Raw genomic sequence first — 26,514 nt, 5'->3', positions numbered from 1 at the left:
CTGGGTTTCAGTTTTGAATCTGATTTGTTGATAAAGTGATGCGAATTTTGTGGACCAATTGATCAAAGAGCAAAAGAAAAGCAAAACCAAATCAATACCGAATTACTTTTAACACTCAACTGAAAATTGCTCTTGACTGCTGTATGTTAATTATTTAGTGCCGTTGTTGCAGTCGGCTTCAGAGTCCAAAGCGTCCAAAGTTGTTTGAAAGAGTAGTGAAATCGAAGTAATTTTAGGAACGTAATCAAGAGACTTCTCGCGCAACATTGCTGCATTTTAAATTAAAAAGCACTGTTGCACATTTTGCCACCGCGTGTTCGACTAGTTGAACAATTACTTCAAATTTAAAAGATTTGTTGGTAAAAATTTGCGCTCGAATCCACGCTGTACAAAAAGCTACCGAAATGGCGACACTGTCAGTAGTTGCGTGACGAGTTGAATGCTCTCCTGTTAATGCGGCTAACAACTCGTGCAACTGGCGGTGTGACAGTGTTGCGTGACAAGTTGAATGCGCTCCTGGTAATGCGTGTAACAACTCGTGCAATTTGCGTTGTAGTGGTGTTGCGCGACAAGTTGAACGAGAGTGTTTCCCGTATATTACTCCCCTTTGACAGAATTATTCGAAGCAGGAGTCGATTAAATAAGAGACTGGATCCTCCATACAGGATTAATTCCAAGGGTAAATTTTTAGACTCAAGGTATCTTGTATCCTAGATGCAATGTGACATACAGCTGGGGGTGGGGGAACAGCTGGTAAAGGGCGATTAGGGATGGAATTCCCACGTGACCAAAATTTATCTTATGTGAACTACTATTTCTACATTTCTGGGATCTCAGAGATTGCTTTACGCGCACGCGCGGAGTAATTCTTTAAGTCTCCTTCTACCACTGTGGCAGAACAGTTGTTGCACAAACGCTATCTACTTGCATTCTTTTTCAACATACAGTATGATAGTATTTTTTTTTTTTTAAATGGCACGTAACTTGATTACTTTTGAATAAGAAATAAGCTTGTGTTGAGGAATCAGTCAGCTTGATATTCTTTTTAGTAGATAGCTCAAAAGTACATTTAGAATTTACGCTTAGTTGGATTAGATATATTGCAAAATTGAATCGGAGTTTTTGCAATTTGTTAGTTGTCCAAAAGGTGCTGTCAAGTTTACATGAAGACATCTTTTTATGAAAGCTGGGCAGAACTTTGCACTGAGAAGCAACCTAAGAGATTTTTTTTTTATTTACTTCAAAATCGTACGTGAACTTTTAACAACAATTTCTTATTTGTGTTTGTGTTCTTTTCAGGTCATATTATGTTTCAACGTATGTTAAAAGTTTACGTAGGTCACAAGAATGAAAACGTTTTTATCCTACAATTCTAAGCCATTTAATGCTAGCCTTAACAAAAATGTGTAAGCTAACATTGAAAACTTTTTGTACTCAGTCGAGTATACAGAATACCTTGGTGTTCTTTTTAAAGACACAAACAACTTTTATTGTGTTTGTATCTTATTCCTTAAGCATTTCATGATTTGAAAAAGAACTTTTTTTTTTTTTTCAAACTCGAAGGCTAAGAATGATTTTTGGTTTAACAAGGTTTGAAAAACGTAGATTGTTTTTAAGAATCAAATTTGTCTAAGAAAACATGAAGAGTGGCTTGCCTTGACCCTTTACACCCTTAACATCAGTACGCATATTCTCCATACTGTTCTCTGTACATTTCCAAAGGAGCTGACAAGGAGAATTTGTTTAGCAATCAAGAGCTTGTTTAGTACGTGATCATTTCCTTTATTTTTATGACCTCAGTGTGTGATTCAGGGGTGATATTGTAAGGAGAAATTAGATGCTGGTCACTGTACAGGGTTTAAAGGGTTAAAAGCATAGTCGTATTAGTCTTTACTTCATTTGGTTTAATTGGAAAAAAAATTGAGCTTGATTTCAACCGCACTTGATATGAATCGATTAACTAAGAATTTTGATAACTATAACTATAACTGGGTAGAATTTTAAGAAGTTAGAGTAGTTTTGAATGAAGACTTGCGTTGTAAAGAATGGCTAAAACGTTAAGTCGAAAGCGATTTAGGCTCAAGAGAAGCAAAAGTAAAGAAGAGTACAAAAATGGCAAGCTCTGAAAAACGATAGCCACAGTCTGTCAGTCTGGCACGGGAAATGTGCACCGGTTCCACGTGCATTAGGCGTGATTTTCTGGATGCAATGAATAGTTGGATCCAATTGGTTATAGGGAAGTACCTCACCACACCCGGATGTGGCGCGAGCCATTCATTCAACGCTGCTCTTTTCACCGTGATCGAACGAAATGATTGTGTGACATTGTTTCAACTTGTAAGCTCGCCGAGAGAGGGGCACGAAAATTGTCTTAAGAAGTTTGACTATCTTTTCTGGGCTGGAACAGAAGCTTCATCGGAATTCGGACGATTCACTGAAAAACTTTATTTTGGTGTCATGTTGAAAACTGCCTGTGAGTTTTGACAACGATTTGCCGATATCATCAACTGTTTCCGGGTATTTCTGATCGGTGGATACGCTGTAGCTTAAGATGTCAACTTAAATTTGAACTTGGATGAGTCATCATTTGTTAACCTGGACGTCTCCTATTTTTCAAGCTTTCCTAAGTTGAAAAGTACGGTGCGTCCGCAGTCTTGGATGTGTCCTTAATATGAAAATAAAAGTGACCGAAACATGAAATGGCGTATGGTTCAAAATCTTTGTGTTACCACAAAACGTTCCCCTCTTTGCTTGCCTAACTTAGGAAGGTCAATCTTGGTGATGAGAGTGCAAGATCGTTTTGAGAGGGGAATTGGGAGGTTTTATCAAAACTTGTCAGGGGTTAAGTTAGCTTTTCTTTACAAAGAGAAAATCTCCCTGGAGACTCTTCAAAACTTTCTATAAACCTTTTAGAATCCCCAGGAGCTCTTCCAGACACTTAAAATAACCAATCCTTTGATATCTTTCTGGAAACTCTTTTGAAATCCAAGACAACTTTTGAACATGATTTCTGAGAGGGAGTGGAATTCCTCGGAACAGTCCTGAGAATGGTGAAAACAAACAAACTACCGTGTATAGTCATGGGTAAAGTACGAGTTACAGATTCCTGGGTAAGGGCTTATTCTTACTTGTAAGGCCCTCTCCCCCCCCTGACCAAGTTTGGTTTTCTAGTCAACTCTCAGATATTTCACCAATAACTAATGTGCAAAACCATCTCCATGTGTCAAAAAACCAAGATGACTACTTGGACAGCAAAAACTGTTAACTAATCAGTCTACAATTTCAATAAGTCAATATATCAAACTTTAATAAGATTCTTGGAAACCTTCAACCATGGAAGTTAAATATACATTGAATGTGAATTCATTTTGCTCTCTTAGGGTTGATAAAGCTTGAAATACCTTTTCCTATACAACATGTTACAAAACTAAACATGAGGAAGAAATGTTCACTTCCTTATAATTATGTTGCAGTGGAAATAATACTCTGCTGGGGGGAGGGGGCTTTCTCTTGCAAATGAATCATGAGCAGTGCTCTGGCAGAAAGGTAATTCTGAGAAGAGTACTAAATTCCCAAATAGGGATTTACAAAAGGATATGGAAAACTCACTGACACATCCAACAAAAGAAATTAGTGGGGGGGGGGGGGGGAAGGGTGGGGTGCAGATCTACTCAAAGAAAAGTGCAGCAAGAGACAATTCATTTATAAACCAAGTGCCTTATTCTTTGTAATTACAAGCTACCTCCAGGAAGCATACATAAATTTAGCCTTGAAATATCAATTGTAACTTTTCATATGCAGAAAGAGAAAAAGTGTTTCTATCTTAGTAGAGGAGTATATTGGGAGAGGGTAAGACAGTGTTTTTTCAAAACTTTGTTGGGTACCACCACCCCTCCCTTCTGCACAGTATAAATCACAGAAAAAAATGATGTCTGCGCAAACTAATTAACACTGAACACCCTGCCTTAAATTAGGTAAGACAACAACCCTCCAGCTCATCTTGTAACGACATCAAGGAGTACAAGGTCATTCATTTTACAAGATAAATTGTATAACTTTCTACAAGCTAAAGTTATCAGAGTTCTGTATGTTCACTTTTAAGTTGTTCAATCCTCTTGATAAAGTCTGATTTCTCTAAACATCCCACACATTCTTCTTCCCAGTCACTAAGAATCTTCTTGAGCTGCTTAACTCGGAGTTTCTTCAGGTCAACATTGTTGAGGTCAATCTGTTTGTCTGCAATAGAGATCAGGTCAAAATTCATGTGAGTATGAGAACAATGCAGAACTGTGGTCTGGCAACACCCAGTGGCCCCTGGCAACTATAACTTTTGCTCTCAGGCAACTTGGGAATTTTAGTTTTTTTTCATATAAAAGCACATGCTGGGCACCCTGTATTTCAAAGTTTCAAAACAGAGTGCTCCCTTCAGTTTTTCTTAAAGCACAGCCTTGCAATGTCAGAGTAATAATAGATGTATTATTAAGGTGAGAAAAAGATGACAACCTCAACTCACATACAGCAACAAAACACATATCCCATTTCCTCTGAGTAAATTTATTAATATTTCTTTAACACAAAACCCCTTGTTACACTGGTACAGGTAATTGTCAATAAATGCTCTTCACATTATCCAAAGAGCAGTATCTTCATGTTACTAGAAGTATAAGAAACAGTAAGAAAAAAGAGAGGGGAAATCAATTTCTTTACATTGAATCTTACCATACTGCAGCGCACAAATTTGACTGTCTTTTCTCTTAAGGTCCTCACAGATCTTCTCTGCAGGTTTGTGGTAGCTCAGAGGTTTAAGGACTGAATTAAGAATACTAGTAGCAGCATCTTCAGTTCCTCCAACATAGTAACACTGGTGATTAGAGAAAAAATGTAGTGAATGGATACTGTAGACCTTCCTCTGCTTACTTTTGTGGCATGAAGCAATGTTCTCCTTTTCTTTCAGACAGTAACTGGTAAAATGCATTGCTTACTACTGCCTAAAATAGCATGCAATTCTTAAAAATTCCACAGTTAATAGGATTGCTCTCCCAGTTTGAAAATCTATTTAACCAGTTTTGCTTAAAACAATGAAGAACACTGATCAAGGGACCAGAAGTATTTCTCCTGAATCTCTCCATGGGGGGAGGGGAGGGGGGTGGACTGAAGGGCATGTATCTGTCTTTTCTCCCAGTAATTTTTCCAGTTTCCGAGACATTTGCTAATAGCCACTCAAACTCTGACCCTGGTGGATTGAAGGTAGCACTGCCAATTGGTAAGTCAGCATCAAGGAGATAAGTGTCCGAAAACTAATCTACACTATTTAGTTCTTCTTAACCGAGCGGGAGGTCTGTATGGGAGAATCTTGACTGAGGTCGCCAGTACAGACCGAATGCAGTGAGGTCTGTACCAGCGACCGAGGTCAAGATTCTCCCATAAAGACCGACCTAGCTCGGTTAATAAGGTGTTCATTATATGGCTGTCTAGAAAGCAACGGAACATTATATTCTTTGTAACTTTTTTTCTAGACTGGTCTAGATGGGAAAATCTAGACCGCTTTCAATATTGATTTCAGCCAATCAAATTCGTGAATTTGGTAGTTCCCAGTCCTTGTGGGACACAGCCATATAATAACACCAGATACTGATACTCCCTCTAAAATAATCAAGGTTTTCAATCTGCACATTAGAATAAAAAAGACCCATGCCACTGAAATTCAGCAAGAATTTTGCATAGTAGCCATGAAATTCTAACATCTTGTTTGCCTAATTCCCTGGCGATAAGGGCTCAATGACAAAAAAAACTGTGCGTGAAGCGTCCTGTGCCAGAGTAATGTACAGTTTACCCAGCCAAAGCTTGAACCCAAAGCTTGAACTCAGACCTCTCACATGCATCTGTTTCACACATTTCTTAACCATGATTAAAAAGTGTACTTACAAATCTGTTTTCTTTGTTCTTTGCTTTTTTGCAGGTAGCTTTGAACTTTTCCTCAATTGCTTTCACGTCAGACATCTCATCACTTGAAAGTTTACTTGCAAAATTTGACAGGAACTTTATACAAACTATTAAAGAAATATATCCAGTTTTTATGAAACGATACTGTGTAGTACAGCACAACTGCCACAAAATTTAAACAAATTTTTTAGGAAAAAAGAGTTTGGTCATACAACATACACAAACACATTCAAAGTTTGAATTGTTTTTTTCCAATATCTCTGTTTTCACAGCTGTGTCAAGCCATCCCATTTTTTTCCGGGATCATGTCCAGTATGAATACCGTATAAAAAGGGGGTTTATCTTCCCAAGAAAGAAGTTTTGACATAAAAAGTTTGAGTACCAGTGAATGATCTTTAATAAATTTCTTGGAGTAGAAAGTGTTATTTCACACAGGTGTTTGTGTCTGATGGAAATTCTCAACAGCTTTACGTGGAACACAACCCAGAAGAAACAACTCAGAGTTGAGACAACAGATTCTAAATGTTTAAACTATTGCTCTGTTAATTCCTAAACAGTATTTCTGAAGACTATATCAGCCCCACAATAAGCTTGATTCAGTAAAGACATCACGACTGGCTCAGAAAATATTACATCATATGAGCAACAAATTTTAAAAGATACATCGCAAGATCGTGGCATGAAAAAACTGAAAACTTGAATTTTTCATGAAATACTGCCTCTTAAATTTCTATCAAACTTAACCCCCAACTTATTAATTCTTTTAAATAAACAAGTACATTAAGTTAAGTTTCCAGGTTGCAAGTCTATAAATTACGCTATGTCAAAGAAAAGTGCCGTAGTTTCCAATGCTAAGGCCTAGAAAGTTCTCATAGTTTCCCATGAAACCTAGGCCGGTATTTTGGTTGAGAAACAAGAAATCTTTGTCATTTGCACATTTTTTTAGTAAATCTAGGTGAAGGCCTAACTACCGTAAAGCCATACGTGTCAAGCTATGATCTTAGCTACTAAAAGTTGTACTTCCTGCCGTTACAAGGTAGTATGTAAGATTTACCTTCGCATTCTCCCTCCTGTAACTTAGCCTCCGACAATAAAACTTGACAGCCAAGTAAGGCGTTTAGTGTGAGAACAATAAATAACCACATTCTCAAGAAATTAGCTCGATCAAACAAATATAACTATAAAATCACCGAAACTTATTTTGTGTGAACTCTTTTTGCGTTTGCCGGTTGATTACGCAAATGCATGTGCTATCAGTCTAGTTGGCGATCTTTGATTGGCTGAGACATCTCTTCAGCCGACAGTTTTGAAAGCCAGCGGCTTAATAAGGAATAAAAGCCCGCATATTTATGACCAGCGTTTCAGTTTTATAACTTAGTCACCAGTCTTCGACTGAGAACAAGAAGCTGATAAATATCTCTATGGAAATACAAGTACGCAAATGGAAGGAAATGTTTTTCTAATGTTTTTTTGAAATCGAGGGAAGATCGTAATGGCGGATCAAGAAAGGAGACAAGCAGTTGGCAGTTGATATGTCTTTGACGTCAGTTTTGCCCGCCTTGTCGGGTGTTTACACCCAGAAACACAAGCAAAAGTTAGTTGATGTTTTGATGTTTGAAGCTCGCCATAATTTATAGCTAATTAGCGGGATTCGAACCACTCGATGATTCTTGATATTGACACAAGACAGAGCACGGAGATCTGTCAGCTTTAACGTTTGAACTGTCCTTTTTTTCTTCAAAATTAATGATATCATGAGAGTTTTATCGTGCTGAATTGGATTTGTACAATTTGTGATACAAGTTAACAACAAATCGGCAAATCTCTTTTATTCTGTGTTTCGTTTTACTTGTTGCACAATACAGGATGTTATAGATGGTTCCTATTACAGTACGCAGCTCGTTATTTTTATATTTTCCACTCTGTGTAGACCAGATAAAGTATGTCATCCAAGAAAAGGTCACTGCTTTTAACTTTTTGAGACTTAGGTTCCATAATAACACTGGATAGAAAAATCTTAATATACTCGACATGGGTGTGTATTTTTTGATAGAAAAATGTCCTTTATAATATAAAGGTTGCTGGTGAAGTTGTAGTGAGAAAGTACTTCAAATTAAACACAAGCAAGGTTGAAAATCCCAACTGGTGGGTGGGGGGGAGGGGAAAGAGAAAACAAGTTTGATATCTAAAAGCATGGTCTCAGACATTAGAAACCAGGACCTTGGGTTTGTAAGTCAAGTGTACTTTCTCATCAGTCACAAGAGGGATCCACTCTAATTGGCTAGGCTGTAGTGGTCTCCCCACCTAAGATTTCTATGTTTATGAGTAATGTATCCCAATGAGGGGAAGCTAAATAAATAACTAGTTAAGCAATGCTGAAAATGTTCTTATTGTTGTCAAAGAGAAGGAAAACTAAGGGTTTTTTCTTTTAGTATTTTAAGGTGAAGTCTGTCATTATGTACTATTTCCAAATGCATTAGAATTTGGTCTTATGAACAAGTATGCTCAAAGAAATATCAAGTTTCATTTAAGAAAACATGGAATGTTTACTCTACATGCTGCAGTACTGTTGTAATGTATTACACTACGTGCTAATGATATTGTTCAGTTTGAGTCATTCTAAAGAAGACTTATTACACTTTTTAAGGAAGATGAACTTGTAGCAGAAGAATGAGGCAGTAAATATACATGAAAAGATTATGTGTTTGAATGTTCCATTCATTTGATAGCTTTCTTTTAAAGAGTTTGCATGCCAACTGAATGATCAGCAATGCAGAAAAAAAAATTTGATTTCTAATGACAAAACTGTATTATCACCTTTTCCCACCATGTGTAGGGTTCTGGAAACAGCCAGCAATGCTTCAAGCTCAGTTCGTTCCAAAAAGAGCAAACAGAAGCACTTGGCTGAAGCTGAAAAACAGAAGGCTGAAGCAGAAGTGAAGGCTGCAAAAGAGAGAGAAGAGGTACTCCAGTAGTTTGTTGTTCTTTGTTGTGTTTACCTCTCCTAAGTGATCAAGACAGAACTTCTCCTTACAATATCAACACAATACCAAGTAGACAAGAGATGAGAATAAAGGAAAATATAAAAAAAGTGATTATTAGTTGATCCAATATCAAATTCTCCACACTCACATCAAAAGAATTGTATGGGTGACAGTAATGACAATTAATAATTTTATTTTTTTTATTTATTTATTTATTTAATCAAGTTTCATATTGACAAACAAATGACAATTACATCAATCGATTGATCAATCTGAGGTAGGCTTAAGACAGAATACAAGACTCCTTAAAAAATACTAAGCCGTCCTATTACAACAAAAAATAAAATTAAAAGAAAAAAGTCTACATCAATCTACATTACCACTAACCAAAGTTGAAAAGGTATCTGAAAAGTTGAAAAGTTGACAAGGTATCTGACTCTCTTATACTAATAGGTAATTCATTCCACAGGAAACATTAATCTGAATAAAAAAAGAATTCTTAAAAGTGTCAGTCCTGCTGAAAAGGACATGACAAGCGTTAAATGATCAACGTTTCTCAGCGATTTAATACAAGAATGAAACGATACGATATGATAAGATCTAGGGAGTGAAAGTGTTTAAACAAGCTAATCATTTTTGATTAGCTTTGCTACACCTTGATTTTGACTGTATCTCCCCTCAAACATTAACCAGAAGGGAGGAAGATTTTAAGTATGATTAGTGTTAATAATTAGATGATATTAGAGTACCACCTTGTTTTTTAGAATTTTAAGCTTTTATCGTTTTAGACTTGTAAGTAGTAAGTAGCGATATGATTTTAGCTGGTATATATCCTATATATTCTCTAATTCATTAGTTATCTTACTTAATTATTTAGACACGACCCAACAAGCGAAGTGTCGCTTTAAATACTTATCGTCTATAAATAAAGGTTATTGATTGATTATTGATTAATTGATTGATTGATTGATTGATTGATTGATTGATTGATTGATTGGAGGTAATCTATGAAAAGGTGTTGTGTGACTAACGATTTCATGCTTTGGCTTGTATTGACGCTCTGACGAAAGGCTACCGCGCTAAACGTCAGCCTTGGAAACTCTTTAGGTGGCTAATTCACATTATCAACTCAGTTGATGAAACCAAATTACCGTTGTAGACAAACACTGTTTTATCAAAAAATAGTGTGTCTGATGACAGTGTGACGTTTAACATATTCGAGATGTTTCACCGACAGAAGTAACTGAGCAATTTTGTATTCAACGTGGTTTACGTTCGTGAAACATGGTCGTCTGGAGTTCCAAGCTTCTGATACCCCCCCATCCAATAGGCCCTGCATCTGGAAGCCCAGGGGGGGATGGACTGAGCTTGTGAGAGCGTTTATGGTACTACCCACTTGTAATTTGTGACGCTTCTTTGTTTCTGCAGCAATCTGTTCGCTTATATGAAGTGTGGTCAAAGATTAAACAAGAAGAGAAAAATGAACATTACCAATACTTGAAGGAGAGAGTCGCCATACAACATGAACTCATCAAAAGACAAGACTCGCTTTTTAAGAAACGCCAAGCACACCTCGAGCAGAAACGCTGGCAGGTGAGATGTTACAGCTTACTGAAGGGTTAGTTAGTAGGACAGCCGAGAGGCACCGTGAATTCGTACTCCGGCACGAGCGCCACAGTTTCTTCACCCGCAGGAAAATATGCAACGCGAGTCGGCGAGAGGTCTGCAAGAGGTCTAGTCCCACATCCCGTCGTCATCAATTACGTCATCCTTTTATAGCTAACTGTACCATAATGATGAGGACTTCCTTGCAGGCTATACCTTGAATATAGTGGGTATCGGTCCTTGTAGTGAGTCTCTAAGTCTCTTTTATACAGCAATGGTGCATTTTATTTACAAACATGAAGTGTAGCAAGTCTTTCCGAATTGAGATCTCAAAGTTAGGGCCACGCTTATATATTATAACCGAAGGTCCACGTAAAAAGAAAGTACCTAAGAGTAACTTAAAGTTGGTGCTGGAATGGAAAAGATGAACTATTGCAAAATTGATTAGGATAAAAGATAGTGGAGCATTTTCATGGCTAAATTTTTCTGTTAAGCGGTAAGTTTTTAAAGAAACTGAGGTGCTGCGTCGCTGGTGGATATCAAAAGATCTTTTGGTTTTATCAACTGGGTTGATAATGTGAATTGGCCGCCGTAGTGATTTTCTAAATCTGATGTTTCCAGCGTTAGCCCTTCGTCAGAGCGAAAGCGAAGGGCTAACCTTTGAAACGTCAGTTTAGAAACTCTTTATGATGGCCAAATTCTATTTTCAACTCCGTTAAAGATTAAACCTATGTATCTTGTAAAATTTTCTATCATGAATTATACCTTGCAATAATCTGAGTAAAGCTACGGTATTTCTATGGAGTTATGTTGATAGAATTGTTTAGTCTCGCTTGCGGATTTGCAAACTGAAATATCAGTGTCTTTAGCGTCTCAGATTTCACTTTTGTCACTCTGTTCTTCTGGCGCATTAGGAAGGAACGCTAAGTATAAATTCAAAGTTCGCCCTTTACTATTATATATTTCATTTGCAAATGAAACTGTCTTAAAACGATAGTGTTTAGTTTAAATTCAAATGAAATCTAAACCAGCAAATTCTGAATCGGATTGTCTTAGTGCAGAGCTACAGTGCGGTGTGCATCACTTTCCATTGGGTCATTTTTGTGATGGACGAAAACTGCCATCAAAGTTAATTCTCGGAATGACTCATAATTTGAAAGGAAATACAGACACCTTGGAGGCCAGAATAACGTAGATTGGGTCGAGGTCAAGTAACGATGGGAAAGATTAACGCAGACTGCGAATAATACGCTTAGAACAATTAGTATAAAACATTTTAGATGCGCAAGCAGTGACATTATTTTTCTTGCTGGATTTCGATCGTTTCTCTTGCTCCCAGGGCTCTTTCCCTAAACGTTAGCGTTAAGTCGGGAATTTTGCGGTTTTCTTGAGACATGAGCTTGGGAACTGTTTCGCAAAAGTTGTTAGCCCATATTTCGATCGCCTGTTAAGGAAAATTATATGTAATGAATATAGTAGTGTTTCAAAACATTACTCAGGTGCGTTAGGGGGAAATTGATGGATCCTTCTTCGTACAGGAAGGAAGCTTCGATTGTGCTCTGATTTGTTGAAGAGCACTCTGGAAGCAGTCGGGCACTCAAGAAAAACCATTGATTTACTCTCACCCGCACGATCAAACACTTGTCTATGTTTCGCGTTTCCACCGACAATTCCTTCGTGCAGAAGAACAGAGCACAGTCACGAAACAGTCGAAATTGGGCTTCCTTGTCGAAATCAGATTTTGAAAATATATCGTTTTTGTCTGGGTCACTGAGGCAGTGATCGTGTTAATGTGAGGGTTGTATTGCGAAGTTCATGGTGTGTTTCTGATTTGTATCGTGAATTATTTATCACTAACTTTCGCATTTTAACTTTTAGATACGAAATTGCTCCGCAAAACGACACACACAAAAATATAATTATTATTACAAATTCTCGCTATTTTTACTGAGGAAGTTTTTGTTGTTTTATAACTGTCTTCTTTTTAACAGCGCCCAACCGCTGTACACTCTGCGCTGTAATGAGATGCAAGTTTCATGGTAACACTTTGTTGTTTAAAGTGTTGCGTCTCATGAATATATAAACACATTTCGTTCAATGTATAAGTCGTAATGCTCTTAAACTCTTTACTTTTTTAGCTAAAAGAAGCAAAACGCTTGTCAAAGATGGCCAAGTCGAAAGAGTATACCGACTTTGTTCGAAATGTTTTGGGTAAGTGAAACTTTGTAGAAATTTGTTTTTCGCTTTTGGTTAAATCACTTTTCACATTTCCGATAGCGTTCAGTGGTTTTAAACAAAAATGAACGACAAAATTTGTCTTTATTTTCTATTTTCGTATAAAAGCTTCTTTTTAAACTGGGGCATTGCACAAGCAGCTGATAGGCAGACGGTAAAATTTCTCATATTGCCGTTTGCCGTAAGTATAAACTTTGTCCTAAATGTCAGGTTCCCTGCAAGGATACTGTTCATCATTTTACCTGCACAGAAGTACAAAGCTGCACTAGTGAACTTGTCATCATTGTCATCCACTCTGCCAGCGAAGAACTTGTCCCTGGGAGGTATTGTACAGGGTCCAGTTGTAGAAAGGGCGGATAGTGCTATCCTACGGATAAATCGCTATCCGGTGGATAAATGACAGCAAAACGTACAGCGTTATCCACCGGAAAGGGTTTTATCCAGTAAATAGCGTTGTTCAACCTTCGAACAACTGGGGCCCGTAAGTCTGGGAGAAGGCCTTTGCGATTAGTGCTTCGGCACCAGCGTTTCTTTGCTCGCGTGAAATTATGATGCCTTGAGCAACGCGAATCGGCAAAAAGTCTGTTAGAGGTCTAGTACTTTTAGTGCCAGACCCCGGCAAACCTCTCCGTCTTGCAGAGCAAATAATGAGGGCCTGGTCGCAGGCCAGGAAAAAAAAATTCGCTGGTGTGTAAATCCACTGCAGCTTAAATACTTGATAAAATTTGCTCTCACAGCTCAAGACAAGAAGAAAGCTCTCAGTTTGAAATCGCACGTCCGTGTGATTAGCAGCCATGAACCAGTCTGTGCGCCACAGTCTGCACGAGATACCAAAAGTAGCTACGAAAGCGCAAAAACTCAATCACCCGGTCAGTCTAGTCCGGACAGCCACGAAGAAGCTGTGCTAGAAAGTTCCCTTTTCACAGATGATTTCAAGGGATTGCTGCATGACCCTGTTGAGGTACAGTTGAAGAAGCTGTTGGGTGCAGATGCCGAGGATTTTCTTCATCCGACTTTCCGCGAGGGAGCCAAGAAAACTCTTAATCCAATGGGGACGCAGAGAAAACGTACGTATTAATTTTAAAAAGCCTTTGTCGCGTGGGAACGTGCGCACGTGTGTCCATGCGTGTATGTTTTCCTGAGCGGAAACACGAGATTGTCACGTTGTTCCTGTTTTAATTAAATGACTTAGATCTTCTGAACTTCGCCTTTGGACTGCAAAAAAAAACTGTAGTGACGCACTTATTCCCAGGCTCCCGGTTAGTAGAAACGAATAAAAAAAGGTGGGAAAAAAGTGAGCTAGCGTGTAGCGGGAAACGACCACAAAACTTCGCTTTTTTTCTCGCGGCGTGCCCGCCTTTTACAACAGTTTCAACTAAATGGGAACCTTGAATATGCCAGCAGTATCTTAGTGTATGCCCTGCATGACCTGAAAGCACAGAATTTATCATTTATAATTGCAATTTTATCCAGTGAGTGGCATTGGAGCGAGAGAGCTGTGGGGAATACTGAGGAGCAATTCGCTGTCTAAACTGGAATCACAAGATGACATGATACCCGGAGATGTAAAGGTAATGCACTTTCTTGCGCAATTCGTCACTAGATTCACTCCCCGACGTCTTTTGTCATCCCTGTTTTTTTCTGTTTTTTTTTTTTTCAATTTATTCTGACCTATGCAGTGTTTGTTTAGCGTGGCTAAGTATTATTTTAAGATTTCCAAACGTTTAAAAATTATATTCTTGCGCCACAAAAACCACTCAGAAGTCATCGTGTCACTGCATAGAACTTGAGAGATTCAAAGGCAATACTACAAATCAATCTTAACTAAGGCAACTTTTGAAGTTTGCCACCTCTGTAAGCTTTGGTCAAGTGTTGGGGTTAGCTTGTCCACAAGCATTGCACAAGATCGGGATGTCATTGTATTTTTTTCCCTTTACAGAAATGTTCTGCTATTGTTTTTCTGAACTGAAGTGTTATCAGAAGGAATAACCATTTCATTTCATTTAGGCCTAGTTTATACGTCGCGCTACAGTCGAATTTAATTCAGACGAAGCTAATTCCATTAAATTCGTCGTTCCGTCGACGTAAATCGTGGCGTGGTTTTATGCGTCGAAATCAATACGATCGAATTTAATGCTCTTCCCAAATGCAGTGCCTCTGGTCAGAGGTGTCACTTTGAAACAAACATGGCGCGGTTGAAATACATTAAGAAAATGTATACATTTCATTCGACGCGACGCTATTTCGACCTTAAAACTGAAGACGCGTTATCGATATTTTATCCGTCTTGCCAAGACGGATAAAACGTCAAGGACGAATTTAATTTACCAGACAAATTTAATTCTTTTTATACGTCGCGCTATCGTCGAATTTAATTGCTTATGGGACCTTGAATTAAATTCGACTGTAGCGCGACGTGTAAACTAGGCCTTATTTATTTATTCATTTGCCTCTTACACACACACACGTACAAAAATAAATGACAGTTGTTTACAACAATCAAAAATACTAACTATAATAATATCATTATACAACAAACTATAATTAATCCATATAAAATTACTATTTATGATCATTTCTAAAAAGTGTGGCGAGAGGAAGCCAAGCAGAAGCTAGTAGCTTATCAAACCTGGGTTCCCCACACGATGTAGAAGATAGATTTGCTAATTACGGGCGGGCGAGTTTAATTTAGTTTTCTGTCAATGAGGAATTTTTTAAGCGAAGTCTTAAAGGTGGAGAATCTGTAGGATAGGATAAGATCATGAGGTAAGGAATTCCAAACCTTTGGACCATTTAAAGATGTGCTTTCTTTTTTCATGTCATAGAATGCGTACACAGCTTTCCTAAGGGAGTGTCTTCACAACAACATCCCCACTGTGCGCAGGAGTTTCTGCAAGGGCGAAGAAAATGTAAGTAGAACACACTATAAAACCATTCTTGTTCTCGTAACCCTTTGTTTCCTGAGAGTGATTGACGTCTAGTTTCTCTTTACATTATGACCCCCCAAATCAAATGTGAAGGTCAGGAGAATAGTGGAAATGATCGCCAGCTAAAGAAGCTTTTAATTGTTAAACAAATTCTCCTTGTTAGCACCTTAGGAAATGTATAGAGAACAGTGTGGAGAAAATGCATTCTGATGTAATGGCGCGAAGAGTTAAAGACTGCGTTATCATAAGGTCGTTAAAGTTAAAACCAGGTCATGAATTTACAAATTATTGTATTTGTTCAAAGATTTTGTCTTTGTGACGTTTTTGTAAGGTAAATTATGTACTCGTTCAATTTTTAGTACCGTAGTTGGACTTCGATCACGCGACGCTCATTGCTAAGCGAGCTTCTTTTTAACGCTTCCCTGCCTCAGCTCGTAGCTTCGTGTAGATTTTACTCGTTTCGTTTAATATTTGCCTTTTCTTTGATTAACTTTTTGGTTGTGCGATAGAACTCCATGAGACTTCACAAATCACTTATTGATAAAGATGTCATTGTATTACCACGTCCTATCTTTTAACAGAGTATACCAACATAGTTAATAGAGTCCACGAAGCCTCTACCTCGTGCACTAGACCCAGTTTCCCCGACGTGTATCAAAAATTATTACACGACGTGGGAAGTCAGAGGGCCAATAACTAAAGTCGACCAATCAAAATGCTTTATTGCCGGTCAATATTCTCTCAGTATTGGACCGGGCACTGTCCCGAATGGTCCCGAATGATACTGCACTTGTGTCCCTTTGAACTTCAGTCGTGTAATAAATCTCTTATTAACCAAGCTTGCTCGGGACCGTACTGGAAGAATATCGGCCCTCTATCTTTTTTGTACGGACCTCGCTGCGCTTGGTTCGTACTGTCAAGACCTCGGGCCGATATTCTCCCAGTACGGCCCTCGCGCTTTGTTAATAAGATATATGTATTGATCGGGTCGACACTTAATCATTTCATTATTTTTCGCCTTTAGGTCTTTGAAGAAGATCGTGTTAGTGAGAGCCAGTTGATACAGGACATTAAATTTACGCGACATCGCTTAGAGCTCATGTTTAGAGTGGCTCATATGAACCGTGATAAAACCAAATTACTGGTGAAAACAATGGACCCCGAGGGGCCCTCTGAGGGGACACTGAGTCGCCCGCCAAGATACGACCCGCAGCAGATACTTGACATGCCCATGGTAAGAGTGTCAATAGAATGGTTCAATCTCGGACTGAGTAATTTTCAATTGAATGTCGAAGATGATCCGGGATAGAATTAGATAATGTGGTTTTCTTAATTGAGTGCGTTCTGATAAGGACCAACGCTCGAAACGTCAACTCCAGAAACTCTTTACGGGGGGGGGGGGGGGGAGGGGAGTTTTACAGAATTAACTTGGTTGATAAAACCAAGTTATCTTGTTATACCCCCCCCGCACCACATCTACGCATACCTTGCAAGTCAGACCACTTTATAAGAGGACATGAAGAAGAAAAAGTTATACTCACCAGTGCTAAAGAGCACTGATATGTACTCGCAATCCTGGTCGCTTTAGGCTTCAAAAACCAGGTCCAGTAGTATGTATGATAGTAATGAACCATTAAGCTTTTGAGACAGACATCTATTTAGAACTTTAAAGTTGTAGCCTTTTTTAACCATTTTCCTCCCTAGGGAACGCGTTTTGCACCATTACCAAAGCTAGCACTAACAGACGCAGAGGGGGGACGCCATTCGATTCAGGAAGCACCCTCCCCTAGAATGGAAAGCACACATGAACCAGAGAAAGAAAAAGACGTGATTGTCGGAGGAGAAAAGATTGTATTCCTCACTGAAGAAATGGCAACCTGTGAAGGAGAATTCGCCAAACGACACAAAGCCCTTGGATGTTCTAAAGAAATGGCCCCACTCTCTAAAGGGCCACATAGGGAGATCAATATAAGAGGAACTCTCTCAGCCCCTCCAAGTAGCATGGGTTCAAGGGAAGCGAAGAAGAGCCAGGGCAGATTGTGGGAACCGCTTAGTTTAAGCGCCTTGCTAGAGTACAATGCCCCAGTACCCGCGCCGGGTAGTGGTGAATTTCTTTTAGGACAAACGAAAACGTGGAAAATACAACGATAACACTTTTTTCCTCCATAAGTAACTGCACGTTGGGCTGTAGCCTACATGTAGATGTACCATTCCCCCTCCCTTTCGTTTCTCCTTGAGGGAGGGTACGGCTACACGTAGGCTGGCTGGGCTGGCACTGTTTTGCTATTCAAGTCATTATTTGTGTAAATACCATTGACGTGTCACATGCACAAGGGGCGAGGTTCGTCATGTATTGTTTGGGAGGCGAACTTGGTGGATGCACATGTTAATTATTAATTATTAATTAATCAATTAGCTTATCAATTTTTGATTGATGGATCGGGGAAGGGTTTTTTTTTTTTTCTTGTTTTAAAATTATTATCACCATGGGGCTGGGCTGGTAGTCGAATCTTGTAAGGGACGAAATGTCTTATTATTCGTGCTACCCGTACATTGTAATAGGTGTGCAAATATTTAAGTAAATAAATAAATAATATAATATAAATAAATTAAGAGAGTCGCGAGTAGGGTTGGATTGCTTCTTCATTGGCGTACCAGTTATTGCCATATGATCTGCGTGGGACTAAGAACTAGAGAAAAGGTTTTCTTGAAGAGTTTTCAATCAATCATAGAAAATGACATCCTCGGAGACCCAGGGGCTGTGAGTCGATTTCAAGTTAGGGCGAAAGACCCCTGGGGCTCTTCCGCCCTAACTTGAAATCGACTCACAGCCCCTCGATCTCCGAGGACGAGAAAATGAGAGAGTAGAGAGGAAGGTCACTTTCCTTGTGCTTTTCATGAAAATTTGAAACGTAACTGACTTGGGCCCTTATACAAACTGTGAAACACTCCAAAAGAACTGTCATTTTTGATAGTAATTAAATTTCTTTGTAAAGTTTTGTTGCCGTGGCTTTCTGTCCTGAGCGATGAAGGCTGTGATACCGTTCTCATGTCGCTCGTTATACATTAAAAAGGTGATGAAGGTTTTTTTTTTGTGTGTGTGTGAAAGGGTGCTTATTGCGTGAACGGTTTTTGATGACTGAAAGAATCGCTTTAAACGGAAAAGTTCATGCCACTTACTTTTGATTTCAGAATTTAGGTAACAATGAACATGTGTGTAATTTGTACATGTAGATTTTCTCTTTAATGGTTTTGTTCTTAATTTCATTTTGTTGATGTTTGTTTGTCTTTCATGCCGTTGTTGTTGTTGTTGTTGTTGTTTTTATCATTATTTCAGTAGAATTACATGCATGCTCTCGTGAAATAAGTCACCTTTTTTTAATTATAACTACAATTTGCCTTTTTTTATTTAGTGCTTTTGTTTGTTTTTTTTGCAATGAACAAATGTCTATAATCACGTTTACGAGAGCGTACTGCATGTTGAATTTACAAGCTGCTCACAATCCCACCTCACCCCCCCCCCCCTCCCTCCCAATCCTTTCTCCAAAGCTTTCTTTGAAATGAAGCTGCAAGGTCGAAGGGTTTTGAAAAATTAGAATGGAGAGGAAACATATTTTAAAAATGTTACTCGTTGTCGCCCCAAGAGTTCCCGTGCGCCTTTGTGCGCTTCGCAATCGGCGCAGCCCTGGGCAGTTGAACAAAACGAGAAAAAAGTGGGCCGCGCGGAGACTAAGTTCCAAGATGGCTGCTAAACCGAATTTCCGTTCGTCAGACAGTCTGTAGTAAAAAGTTAGTTTCCTCGGAAAGTGATGCTTGATCTTGTCTACCAGAGTGAAGGAGAGGTTCTGTAATAAATCTGGTTAGAATGGGAGTAACTTGGTGAGTTATCAAATCGGTAGTACTTTGAATCAAGACCATCTTAACTCTAACGCGTGAAGAACAATAATGCTTGAGAGCGAATTTCTCTTTGGGACATCGAGAAAAAGAAAATCAATCAACGATGATTTGCTTGAGATGTCCAAAGCAAAAATTTGCTTTCCAGTAAGATATTTTGTGTACCATGTGATCGCTAACTGTTTATAAAGTGTGTACTCGAACCAAGAAGTCCATAATAGAAGGCTAGAGTGCTTTTCACCATCTCTGAACACGTTGTTTTAAACTCACAAGTTTAAATCAATCTCAAGTTTGATTCCAGTGGAACTTCCAGAAGGAAAAAGTGGCCAACAGGCTCTTGCAGTCGAGAAGCTTCAAAAACGTGCTGAGTTAATGGGTGCTCAGAAGATTGGTAACTGGTGTGTCAACTGTGAGACTTATCAGGCGGTGACAACATTCAGTAAGTGATGATAGTACTTAGATGTCCTTGATCTTGTTAACCTTTGAACTTACTGCTATAATACCGTTGGGTAGAAATTGGGTAAAATTCCTCTGTAACACACATTTGTTTAAATCACACCCTTTTGAGGTCTATATATAAGTTAATTAGTCATGTAATTGATTAACCATCAGTATGCATATTTTCCATACTATTCTCTATACATTCCTAAGGTGTTGAAAAGGAGAATTTGTTTAACAATCAAGAGCTTCTTTAGTTGGTGATCATTTCCTTTATTCTCATGACCTTAACATTTGCATTAGGGGTGATATTGTACAGAGAAATTAGATACTAATCACCCTTAATTGTCAAAGGGTGAAATTGGAAGGGGGGTTTCATATTAGATGGGAGGCCTGCCTTCTTATTTTGACAGAAATATTTCTAATACCATAATACTTTCGGGAACTTGGAGAAGAAACCTCAGATCATAGACAAGACTGGTAACAAACTTAACTCAAATATGACACCAGGTTCAGGAATGGAACTCAAGCCACTAAGGTTGGTGGGGGGGGGGGTGGGGTGGGGCTGCTCTGACCACTTCTTCATCTTTGCATTAGTTTCATAATAAATCCTTTGAGTAGCTTTAAGTCTACTTCTCTTTCAAAATGATACCCTGTTTAGGAGAAACCTGTGCTCTGTAAGGAAAAGGAAGAGCAGTGTTGTTCTGTCAGCCTTGAAGTCCAATCCCAATCTCCTTTTTATGTTATACAACATTATCTGGTCTTGTTCTCTTCTTAAAGGTACAGCTAGCAAACTCATTCATCTGGTGCACAGTACAGAATTTCCTTACTCATCATTTGCTGTACTGGAGACAGGCACATGTCTTGTGGCAGATTCTGGCTTTGATTCCTTGATGACAAAACTCAAAACATTCTACACACCTAGAAAAACTTCCAAAATTGAGGTGATTATTTTGGTTTTGTAAAAATCAGTAAAGGCTCAGGTTAGCCAGTTTTGTAGCTTTTTCTTTCTCTTTTGTTGAAACATATTGGGCTAGATGTATTGCTTTTGATACAACTTTTTTTCAAAAATAAAGTTGAAGTGTATCACAGTGTACATGAAAATACTGTTACTTATCTTATGTAATAGAGCACTTTCATAAATGACTGCTGGATTAATATTCTTTTGTTTAAATTTAAATTAGCCTTTCTGGCCTCGTTCTCCAGTACAAAATTCAAAAGAGTACATTAACTCAAGCGAGACCAGAAAGGCTAATTTAAATTTAAACAAAAGAATATTAATCCGGCAGCCATTTTTGAAAGTGGTCAATGATTTAAAGGAAAAAAATCAAGCAGGAGTGAATAAAAATACACCTGTGTTGTGACAATTCTTATGCACTCCTCCACAAGTAGGTTACTTCTCTTTCAGGTAATATGGCACATTCACTTCAAGCTCTACTCTACTCTCCTGTGGCTACTTAGCACAAAAAGACATAAACTTATTGCTTTTGTGACCCTGATTTAAGAGCATAGCAATGGGAAGGGGGTTCTTGGAGTGCATGAACCCACCATACACCTTTGTCCTTTTTTTGTGGGGGGAGGGGACATGGTAAACTTGTGGTGCATTATTACATAAGAACAACCAGGCATGTCCCTCAATGCTTATACAATTAGGCACTGGTATAGTGCCCCCCCCCCCCCCCCATGCTGAACAACTCAACCTACTCCATCAAGTGAGAGACTGCATTGCAAATATCCTTTGAGAAGTTTAGACAGTCACTGGGAATTTTACATTGTATGTAAAACATCATCTCAAAGAGAAAAAACTGTTATTGACTTTCAGAGAGAGGGGGATGTGACCAAGTTTACACCTTTGTTCTTCTTAATGCTTTCCAGGCTAAAGGACATCGTTATGAGTATGGAGACTTTGTTCTTAAGTTTGGACAAGTTTCTGCCGGCCCAAGTTTCAAAGGAATCGTTGTTGAGGTTCAGTTATTAATAAGCAATTTGTAGTTCTCATTTTTTTTTTTTTTTTTTTTTTTTTTTTGCATTCACTATTTATTTTCTTTAATTATTTATTTGGTGTTATAAAATTTCCAGTTGGAGTACCTGCCCTGCTTAGATGTTCAACAATGTTGGGGATTGATCAGTGAGTTTCTCTCAAGCTTTATGGATCCTTCATTCACGCTTCCTACAGCTCCCAAGTGCAGCAATAAAACAACTGAACTATTCTGTCCATCAGACACGATACTCCAATACATTGAAGTGTTTAACACGTACAGAAAGTCTGCTGGTGGCCCTTCATTGTCCCAGTAAATAAACAGTCAAAGACCACTCATGTGTGTTTAGTATCTAATTGTCTATTTTAGATTGTAAAACCTTGAATATGTCTAGCTTATTTCCCATGTATTTAAGACAAATTAACAATGATTTACCCGAAGTGGAGGTGAATACACAAACAATAGCTTTCACTTGGCGTGAAAGTATGCACGGATACTTGTGCTCAGACACAATCTGTTCCAAAGATGCAAACATCTGAGGTTTCCAATTATGAAGCTCATAGTGAGATTCAAGGACCGTCATCGTATTGTAACAGAGTGCAAGACATTTAATGTTATTAAACTTTTAAGTAAAACACGGCGAAAATAGCTACCGTGTTAAACATTAAGGGTCTCTTCAAGTTTAGAAATTCTCTTTTAAAGATACAGAGATTTCTGAAAAAAAAAAAATGCTTTTGTACAAATTAAAATATATGATACTGGGAATGGTAAGGTACCTTCCGTATTCTCTACAAATGTTGCGTTAAAGTTCCTTCCCGGTGAAAAAGAATGTCCCATGGTCGAAAAGTTGAATGTTTTAGTTGTTTGTTTTTGTTTTATTTGTTTTGTGTGTGTGTGTGTGTGTGTGTGTGTGTGTGTTTCTGTTTGCTTTTCCTATGTGTGTGTGTGTGTGTTTTGTTCTTGTTTTTTGTTTTAACTTCTTAGCAATAACCTGTTTAAGAATTTCAAGCTGAATCCTTCATAAGTGCACTTTGCATTTTTTTTAATTCTATGCACGAGAGTGAGCAAGCTCTTGGCGAGGTGCCTCATGGATTGAATTATCTTTGAACATCTTTTCTTGTATAGGGACGTATAACTTCGGTAATTAACTTGGCTTATCTACCGATGACAAACTATAGGATGGACTAGTTTTACCTTTTGTGCACTGTTAAAATTGGTCACGCCTGACGTTAGCAGTTCAGTTTTTAACTTGTGTCAAATCTGTGTTCATTTATGATGTCCGTTTTTGATAAAAGGGAAACTTACTCTGAGGGAAAACTTACGTTTCACAAAATTCCGGAAACAGTACTAGTAACTTGTTATATAATGATGAATGAGTTTTGTGAATTTTTTTAACGATACGTTCCCGCTCTGCCATCTATACGATCAGACATTTTCTATAAAAGAAAGAATCAAAAGGTAAAAAAACTGCAAACTTGGAGCGATGATTGCCCTCTCTTTGAAAGTATTGTCGAGAATATGTAAATGTAAATTTTCTTTCTCAATGGGGCAACTTTCAATTGAGCGTCGAAGGTAGTACGGGATTACTTTATCCTTGCCTTAGCTCGTTATGTGATTGGTCCAGTAAACTCGCGCTACTTTCTCGGCCAATGATCAGATTCAAAACTAAAACCAATGGCGATTTGTTCACTCTCGTTTTCCCGCGCTTCTTTTCCCGCGCTTTTTTACTTCGAATTCTCATTGGCTCCTCGCGATGTTTTCCTAGTTATGATTGGTTGCTGCGTTTTTTCGGTTTTACGACACTTTGTCGAAAAGCACTCTAGTTGTGCAAGGCCGACTTTAGAAATATGTACAAGTACATTACAACTAAGGCTTAAAATCTTTTAAAAGACTCAGACGATGAGTATTTTTACGAGTTGTGCCGTATTTTGACGAGCCCGTAAGGAGAGTCAAAAGACAAACAACGAGTTAAATATACTCAACGATACTACACAACAAAACGTCTAATGAGAGATTTATTATCCAACACACCAAATTGTTATTTCAGTGCAGGCGAATTTCGCGAATATTTCTGGAGTACAAATATCGCGTGTTATAACCCACCCATTAATTTTGGCGCGATTTTATTGGTTACTTTACGTCACGTGGTGCAAAATCACAGGACAGTTAACAAGCAATAACCCCCGTCTGCGTCGATATTCGTCCTCCGATTTTTTCCGTGAAAAAGAAACATAGTCAACAAAATTTCATATTTGCCCTCGAAGCTTCGCTTCTCGGCCAAATATTCATTTTTCGGACAATCTCTCAGCCGTGGACATTATCAGCCGACATACCAGCCGCCCGAAGGGGTTTATTTACCAAATATTTGTACCCGTCTCGTGCGTTAATTGTACTCTACGAAGCACAGTTGGATAATGAATAGGTTTATTCTCACACTGCTACACACCTCACCTCAAGTTGTTATGAAAACACCTAAATCGTGTTTGTACGACTTCTTTATTTCTACAGAATATTCGTGCTCCTTTATTTATTTCTTGCTTTTGTTTTTGAAATAATCATGATTGTAGCCTGGAAAAAGCTTATGGGAAAAACCCTACCAAAAATCAAAATTCAAGAATAATCGGGCATGTGCAGTGCTTTTTTCATCAATTTTAACATTAAACTGACAGCTTTGAGTTGATTTTTCTGTATTGGTAGTTTGTTCAGTTTTTTCATCACTTCTTTTACTGCTCGCCTTTTTACTGGGTAGACGCCCAGAACAGCATCTATGACTCTTTTTTTCAAAAGCAAAGAATTGATGACGGCAATATATAAAAGCTGCACCCGGAAGCTGTCAAGACGGATTCTCATCGCATCATCACCTTTGATCGCGGAAAACACCGACAAAGACCTTTTAAGAAGGTCCTCAAACATGTGACACCGAAAGACAATCAAACAGCCTGAATGAGCTAGAATAATAAAGCAGGAAAATGATATTTCACTACAGTACACAGGTGTAATATGAGTATTGAAGTCAAATAAGACGCTTACCACAATTGCCATACAGTTTTGAACAGAGGGTAAACGTTCAAATGCAAGTCGAAGAGCCATGAATTCTAACATCCCAATATTGAACACATCAGCAGAATTAACTAAATGTGATGTATCGACTCTTCTCAGAGAAGTCCATGATCCATCAAACCCAGTAGCATTCGCCGCCGTCACCGTATTGGTTGCCTTAGCCATAATAACTTGTCCTTTCACCATTTTGTTGAATGTACTGGTGATCGCTGCAGTCAAAACCAAACAAAAACTGAAGACTTCCTCCAATATTGCACTCGGTTGTTTGGCGGTCACTGACGCCTCTACTGGGCTGATCGCACAGCCCATGTACATTACCAGCAGACTTTTGAACCTTCTTGGAGGTACATCCGACGAATATTGCAGACTGTTTCAGTGGACAAAAACAATGAGCAGACTTTTTATTTCTTCATCTGTCCTGCACTTGTTCCTGGTAAGTTTTGAAAGGTATTTCGCCATAAAACATCCTTTTAAGTACACGGCCATGCAAGGTAAAACTCGCGATCGCGTACTATTAAGTTCGTCCGCCGTAGCCTGGGTTCTACCATTAGCAACAAATGTGTTTGCTCCATTGGTGATGCCGGGCATTGAGGAGTATATCCCTACCCTTAACAGTTTTTTGGCCGTATTTGTGGCTCTGATTATTTTCAGCCAAGTTTTAGTCTACAGGGAGTCCCACCGACATGAAAAAATCATCGCCGACCATCAAGCCTCACTAGAGGCCAGAAAGAATTTCTTGAAAGAAAAAAAAGCTTTCAAGGTAACAATTTGTGTAATTGGTTTCCTTTTCTTGAGTTATTTACCAATACTTGCTATTCGAACTCTTCTCTTTACTTATACCATAACTAATGTAAATTTAGGTGTTATTATGTTGAACACTGTAGCCTTGGTGGCAATACTCAATTCTTTAATCAACCCAATTATTTACTGTATAAGACTCAGGCAGTTTAGAGTTGCGTTCATAGCAATGTTGCTAAGGAAAAGCGACTCACAAGCTGAGAAGTTTGAAAGGCGTATGTTTGTTTCGTTGAACACTGTGACCAGGCATGGAACTGGGCCGCAACTTGAGAATAAAAGAGACGTGGCTGAGCAAGAAGGTGGAAAGCAACTGGAAATATAAGAACGGATGAAGGAATTAAAGAACTTGAGAGTAATTTGTAGTAAAATAAGAAAAAAAAATTTCAAGTCCCGTTTGGAAGTCACACATCAAACTTGATCTCATTTACTGTAGCTTTCTGTTTGCCTCAGTTGAAATTGCTGTAGTCGTTATGAATAAAAATCCACTTGAGTGGCTGCAGGAATTTCTTCAGTTTTTTGTTTTTTGTTTTGCTTTCGTTTCTGCTGTGTAAATTTTCTGGTGTTTTCTGAGGTGTACCGCAATGATTTAATATTTTTCCCCTCACTTGACCATGGTGATTTGTTTGCTTTAGAAGAGGTACAGAGCCCCAT

At 38.4% G+C, this 26,514-nt stretch overlaps 5 protein-coding genes across 5 annotated transcripts in view; 4 read left to right on the top strand and 1 right to left on the bottom strand.

The window, feature by feature from the left end:
• LOC111341154 (uncharacterized) overlaps positions 1–2,700 on the top strand; it is a 15,626-nt gene extending 12,926 nt beyond the window's left edge. The window contains exon 11 of the mRNA XM_022948106.2: positions 1–2,700. This exon is cut by the window's left edge and continues 978 nt beyond it. The gene's annotated coding sequence lies outside the window, so the exon portion shown is untranslated.
• A 586-nt stretch (positions 2,701–3,286) lies between these two features.
• LOC111341155 (mesencephalic astrocyte-derived neurotrophic factor homolog) lies at positions 3,287–7,197 on the bottom strand. Its single transcript, XM_022948107.2, has 4 exons — positions 6,998–7,197; positions 5,926–6,050; positions 4,720–4,861; positions 3,287–4,236 (listed from the first exon to the last, which is right to left on the bottom strand). The coding sequence occupies exons 1-4, from the start codon at positions 7,086–7,088 to the stop codon at positions 4,076–4,078; spliced, it is 519 nt and encodes a 172-aa protein (XP_022803842.1). The 5' UTR covers positions 7,089–7,197; the 3' UTR covers positions 3,287–4,075.
• Positions 7,198–7,329: 132 nt separating this feature from the next.
• LOC111341169 (uncharacterized) lies at positions 7,330–19,102 on the top strand. The gene is made up of 9 exons (XM_022948122.2): positions 7,330–7,537; positions 8,780–8,906; positions 10,356–10,520; positions 12,671–12,743; positions 13,505–13,834; positions 14,241–14,338; positions 15,593–15,676; positions 16,719–16,928; positions 17,399–19,102. Exons 1-9 carry the CDS (start codon positions 7,476–7,478, stop codon positions 17,843–17,845), a joined length of 1,596 nt encoding a protein of 531 aa, XP_022803857.2. The 5' UTR covers positions 7,330–7,475; the 3' UTR covers positions 17,846–19,102.
• A 310-nt stretch (positions 19,103–19,412) lies between these two features.
• On the top strand, positions 19,413–22,343 carry LOC111341157 (mediator of RNA polymerase II transcription subunit 20). Its single transcript, XM_022948110.2, has 5 exons — positions 19,413–19,573; positions 19,879–20,027; positions 20,807–20,970; positions 21,902–21,991; positions 22,106–22,343. The coding sequence occupies exons 1-5, from the start codon at positions 19,560–19,562 to the stop codon at positions 22,319–22,321; spliced, it is 633 nt and encodes a 210-aa protein (XP_022803845.1). The 5' UTR covers positions 19,413–19,559; the 3' UTR covers positions 22,322–22,343.
• Positions 22,344–22,790: 447 nt separating this feature from the next.
• On the top strand, positions 22,791–26,303 carry LOC148729805 (adenosine receptor A2b-like). Its single transcript, XM_088761019.1, has one exon. It carries the CDS (start codon positions 25,094–25,096, stop codon positions 26,183–26,185), a length of 1,092 nt encoding a protein of 363 aa, XP_088617145.1. The 5' UTR covers positions 22,791–25,093; the 3' UTR covers positions 26,186–26,303.
• Positions 26,304–26,514: the final 211 nt, after the last annotated feature.

The sequence above is a fragment of the Stylophora pistillata genome, chromosome 5, assembly GCF_964205215.1.
Source record: "Stylophora pistillata chromosome 5, jaStyPist1.2, whole genome shotgun sequence".
Classification (NCBI taxonomy): Eukaryota; Metazoa; Cnidaria; class Anthozoa; order Scleractinia; family Pocilloporidae; genus Stylophora; species Stylophora pistillata.
This window is presented reverse-complemented; position numbering and strand designations above follow the sequence as displayed.

Excerpts from the sequence above, each read along its gene's own strand:
- LOC148729805 (XM_088761019.1), top strand. The coding sequence starts at position 25,094 with ATGAATTCTAACATCCCAATATTGAACACATCAGCAGAATTAACTAAA.
- LOC111341155 (XM_022948107.2), bottom strand. The coding sequence starts at position 7,088 with ATGTGGTTATTTATTGTTCTCACACTAAACGCCTTACTTGGCTGTCAA. Across the intron at positions 6,051-6,997 it reads ACAGGAGGGAGAATGCGAAG|TTTGTATAAAGTTCCTGTCA; the intron begins GTAAATCTTACA and ends TTTCTTTAATAG. Across the intron at positions 4,237-4,719 it reads AATTTGTGCGCTGCAGTATG|ACAAACAGATTGACCTCAAC; the intron begins GTAAGATTCAAT and ends TCTCTATTGCAG.
- LOC111341169 (XM_022948122.2), top strand. The coding sequence starts at position 7,476 with ATGTCTTTGACGTCAGTTTTGCCCGCCTTGTCGGGTGTTTACACCCAG. Across the intron at positions 15,677-16,718 it reads TCTGCAAGGGCGAAGAAAAT|GTCTTTGAAGAAGATCGTGT; the intron begins GTAAGTAGAACA and ends TTTCGCCTTTAG. Across the intron at positions 16,929-17,398 it reads AGATACTTGACATGCCCATG|GGAACGCGTTTTGCACCATT; the intron begins GTAAGAGTGTCA and ends TTTCCTCCCTAG.
- LOC111341157 (XM_022948110.2), top strand. Across the intron at positions 20,028-20,806 it reads TCAGGCGGTGACAACATTCA|GTACAGCTAGCAAACTCATT; the intron begins GTAAGTGATGAT and ends CTCTTCTTAAAG. Across the intron at positions 20,971-21,901 it reads GAAAAACTTCCAAAATTGAG|GCTAAAGGACATCGTTATGA; the intron begins GTGATTATTTTG and ends AATGCTTTCCAG.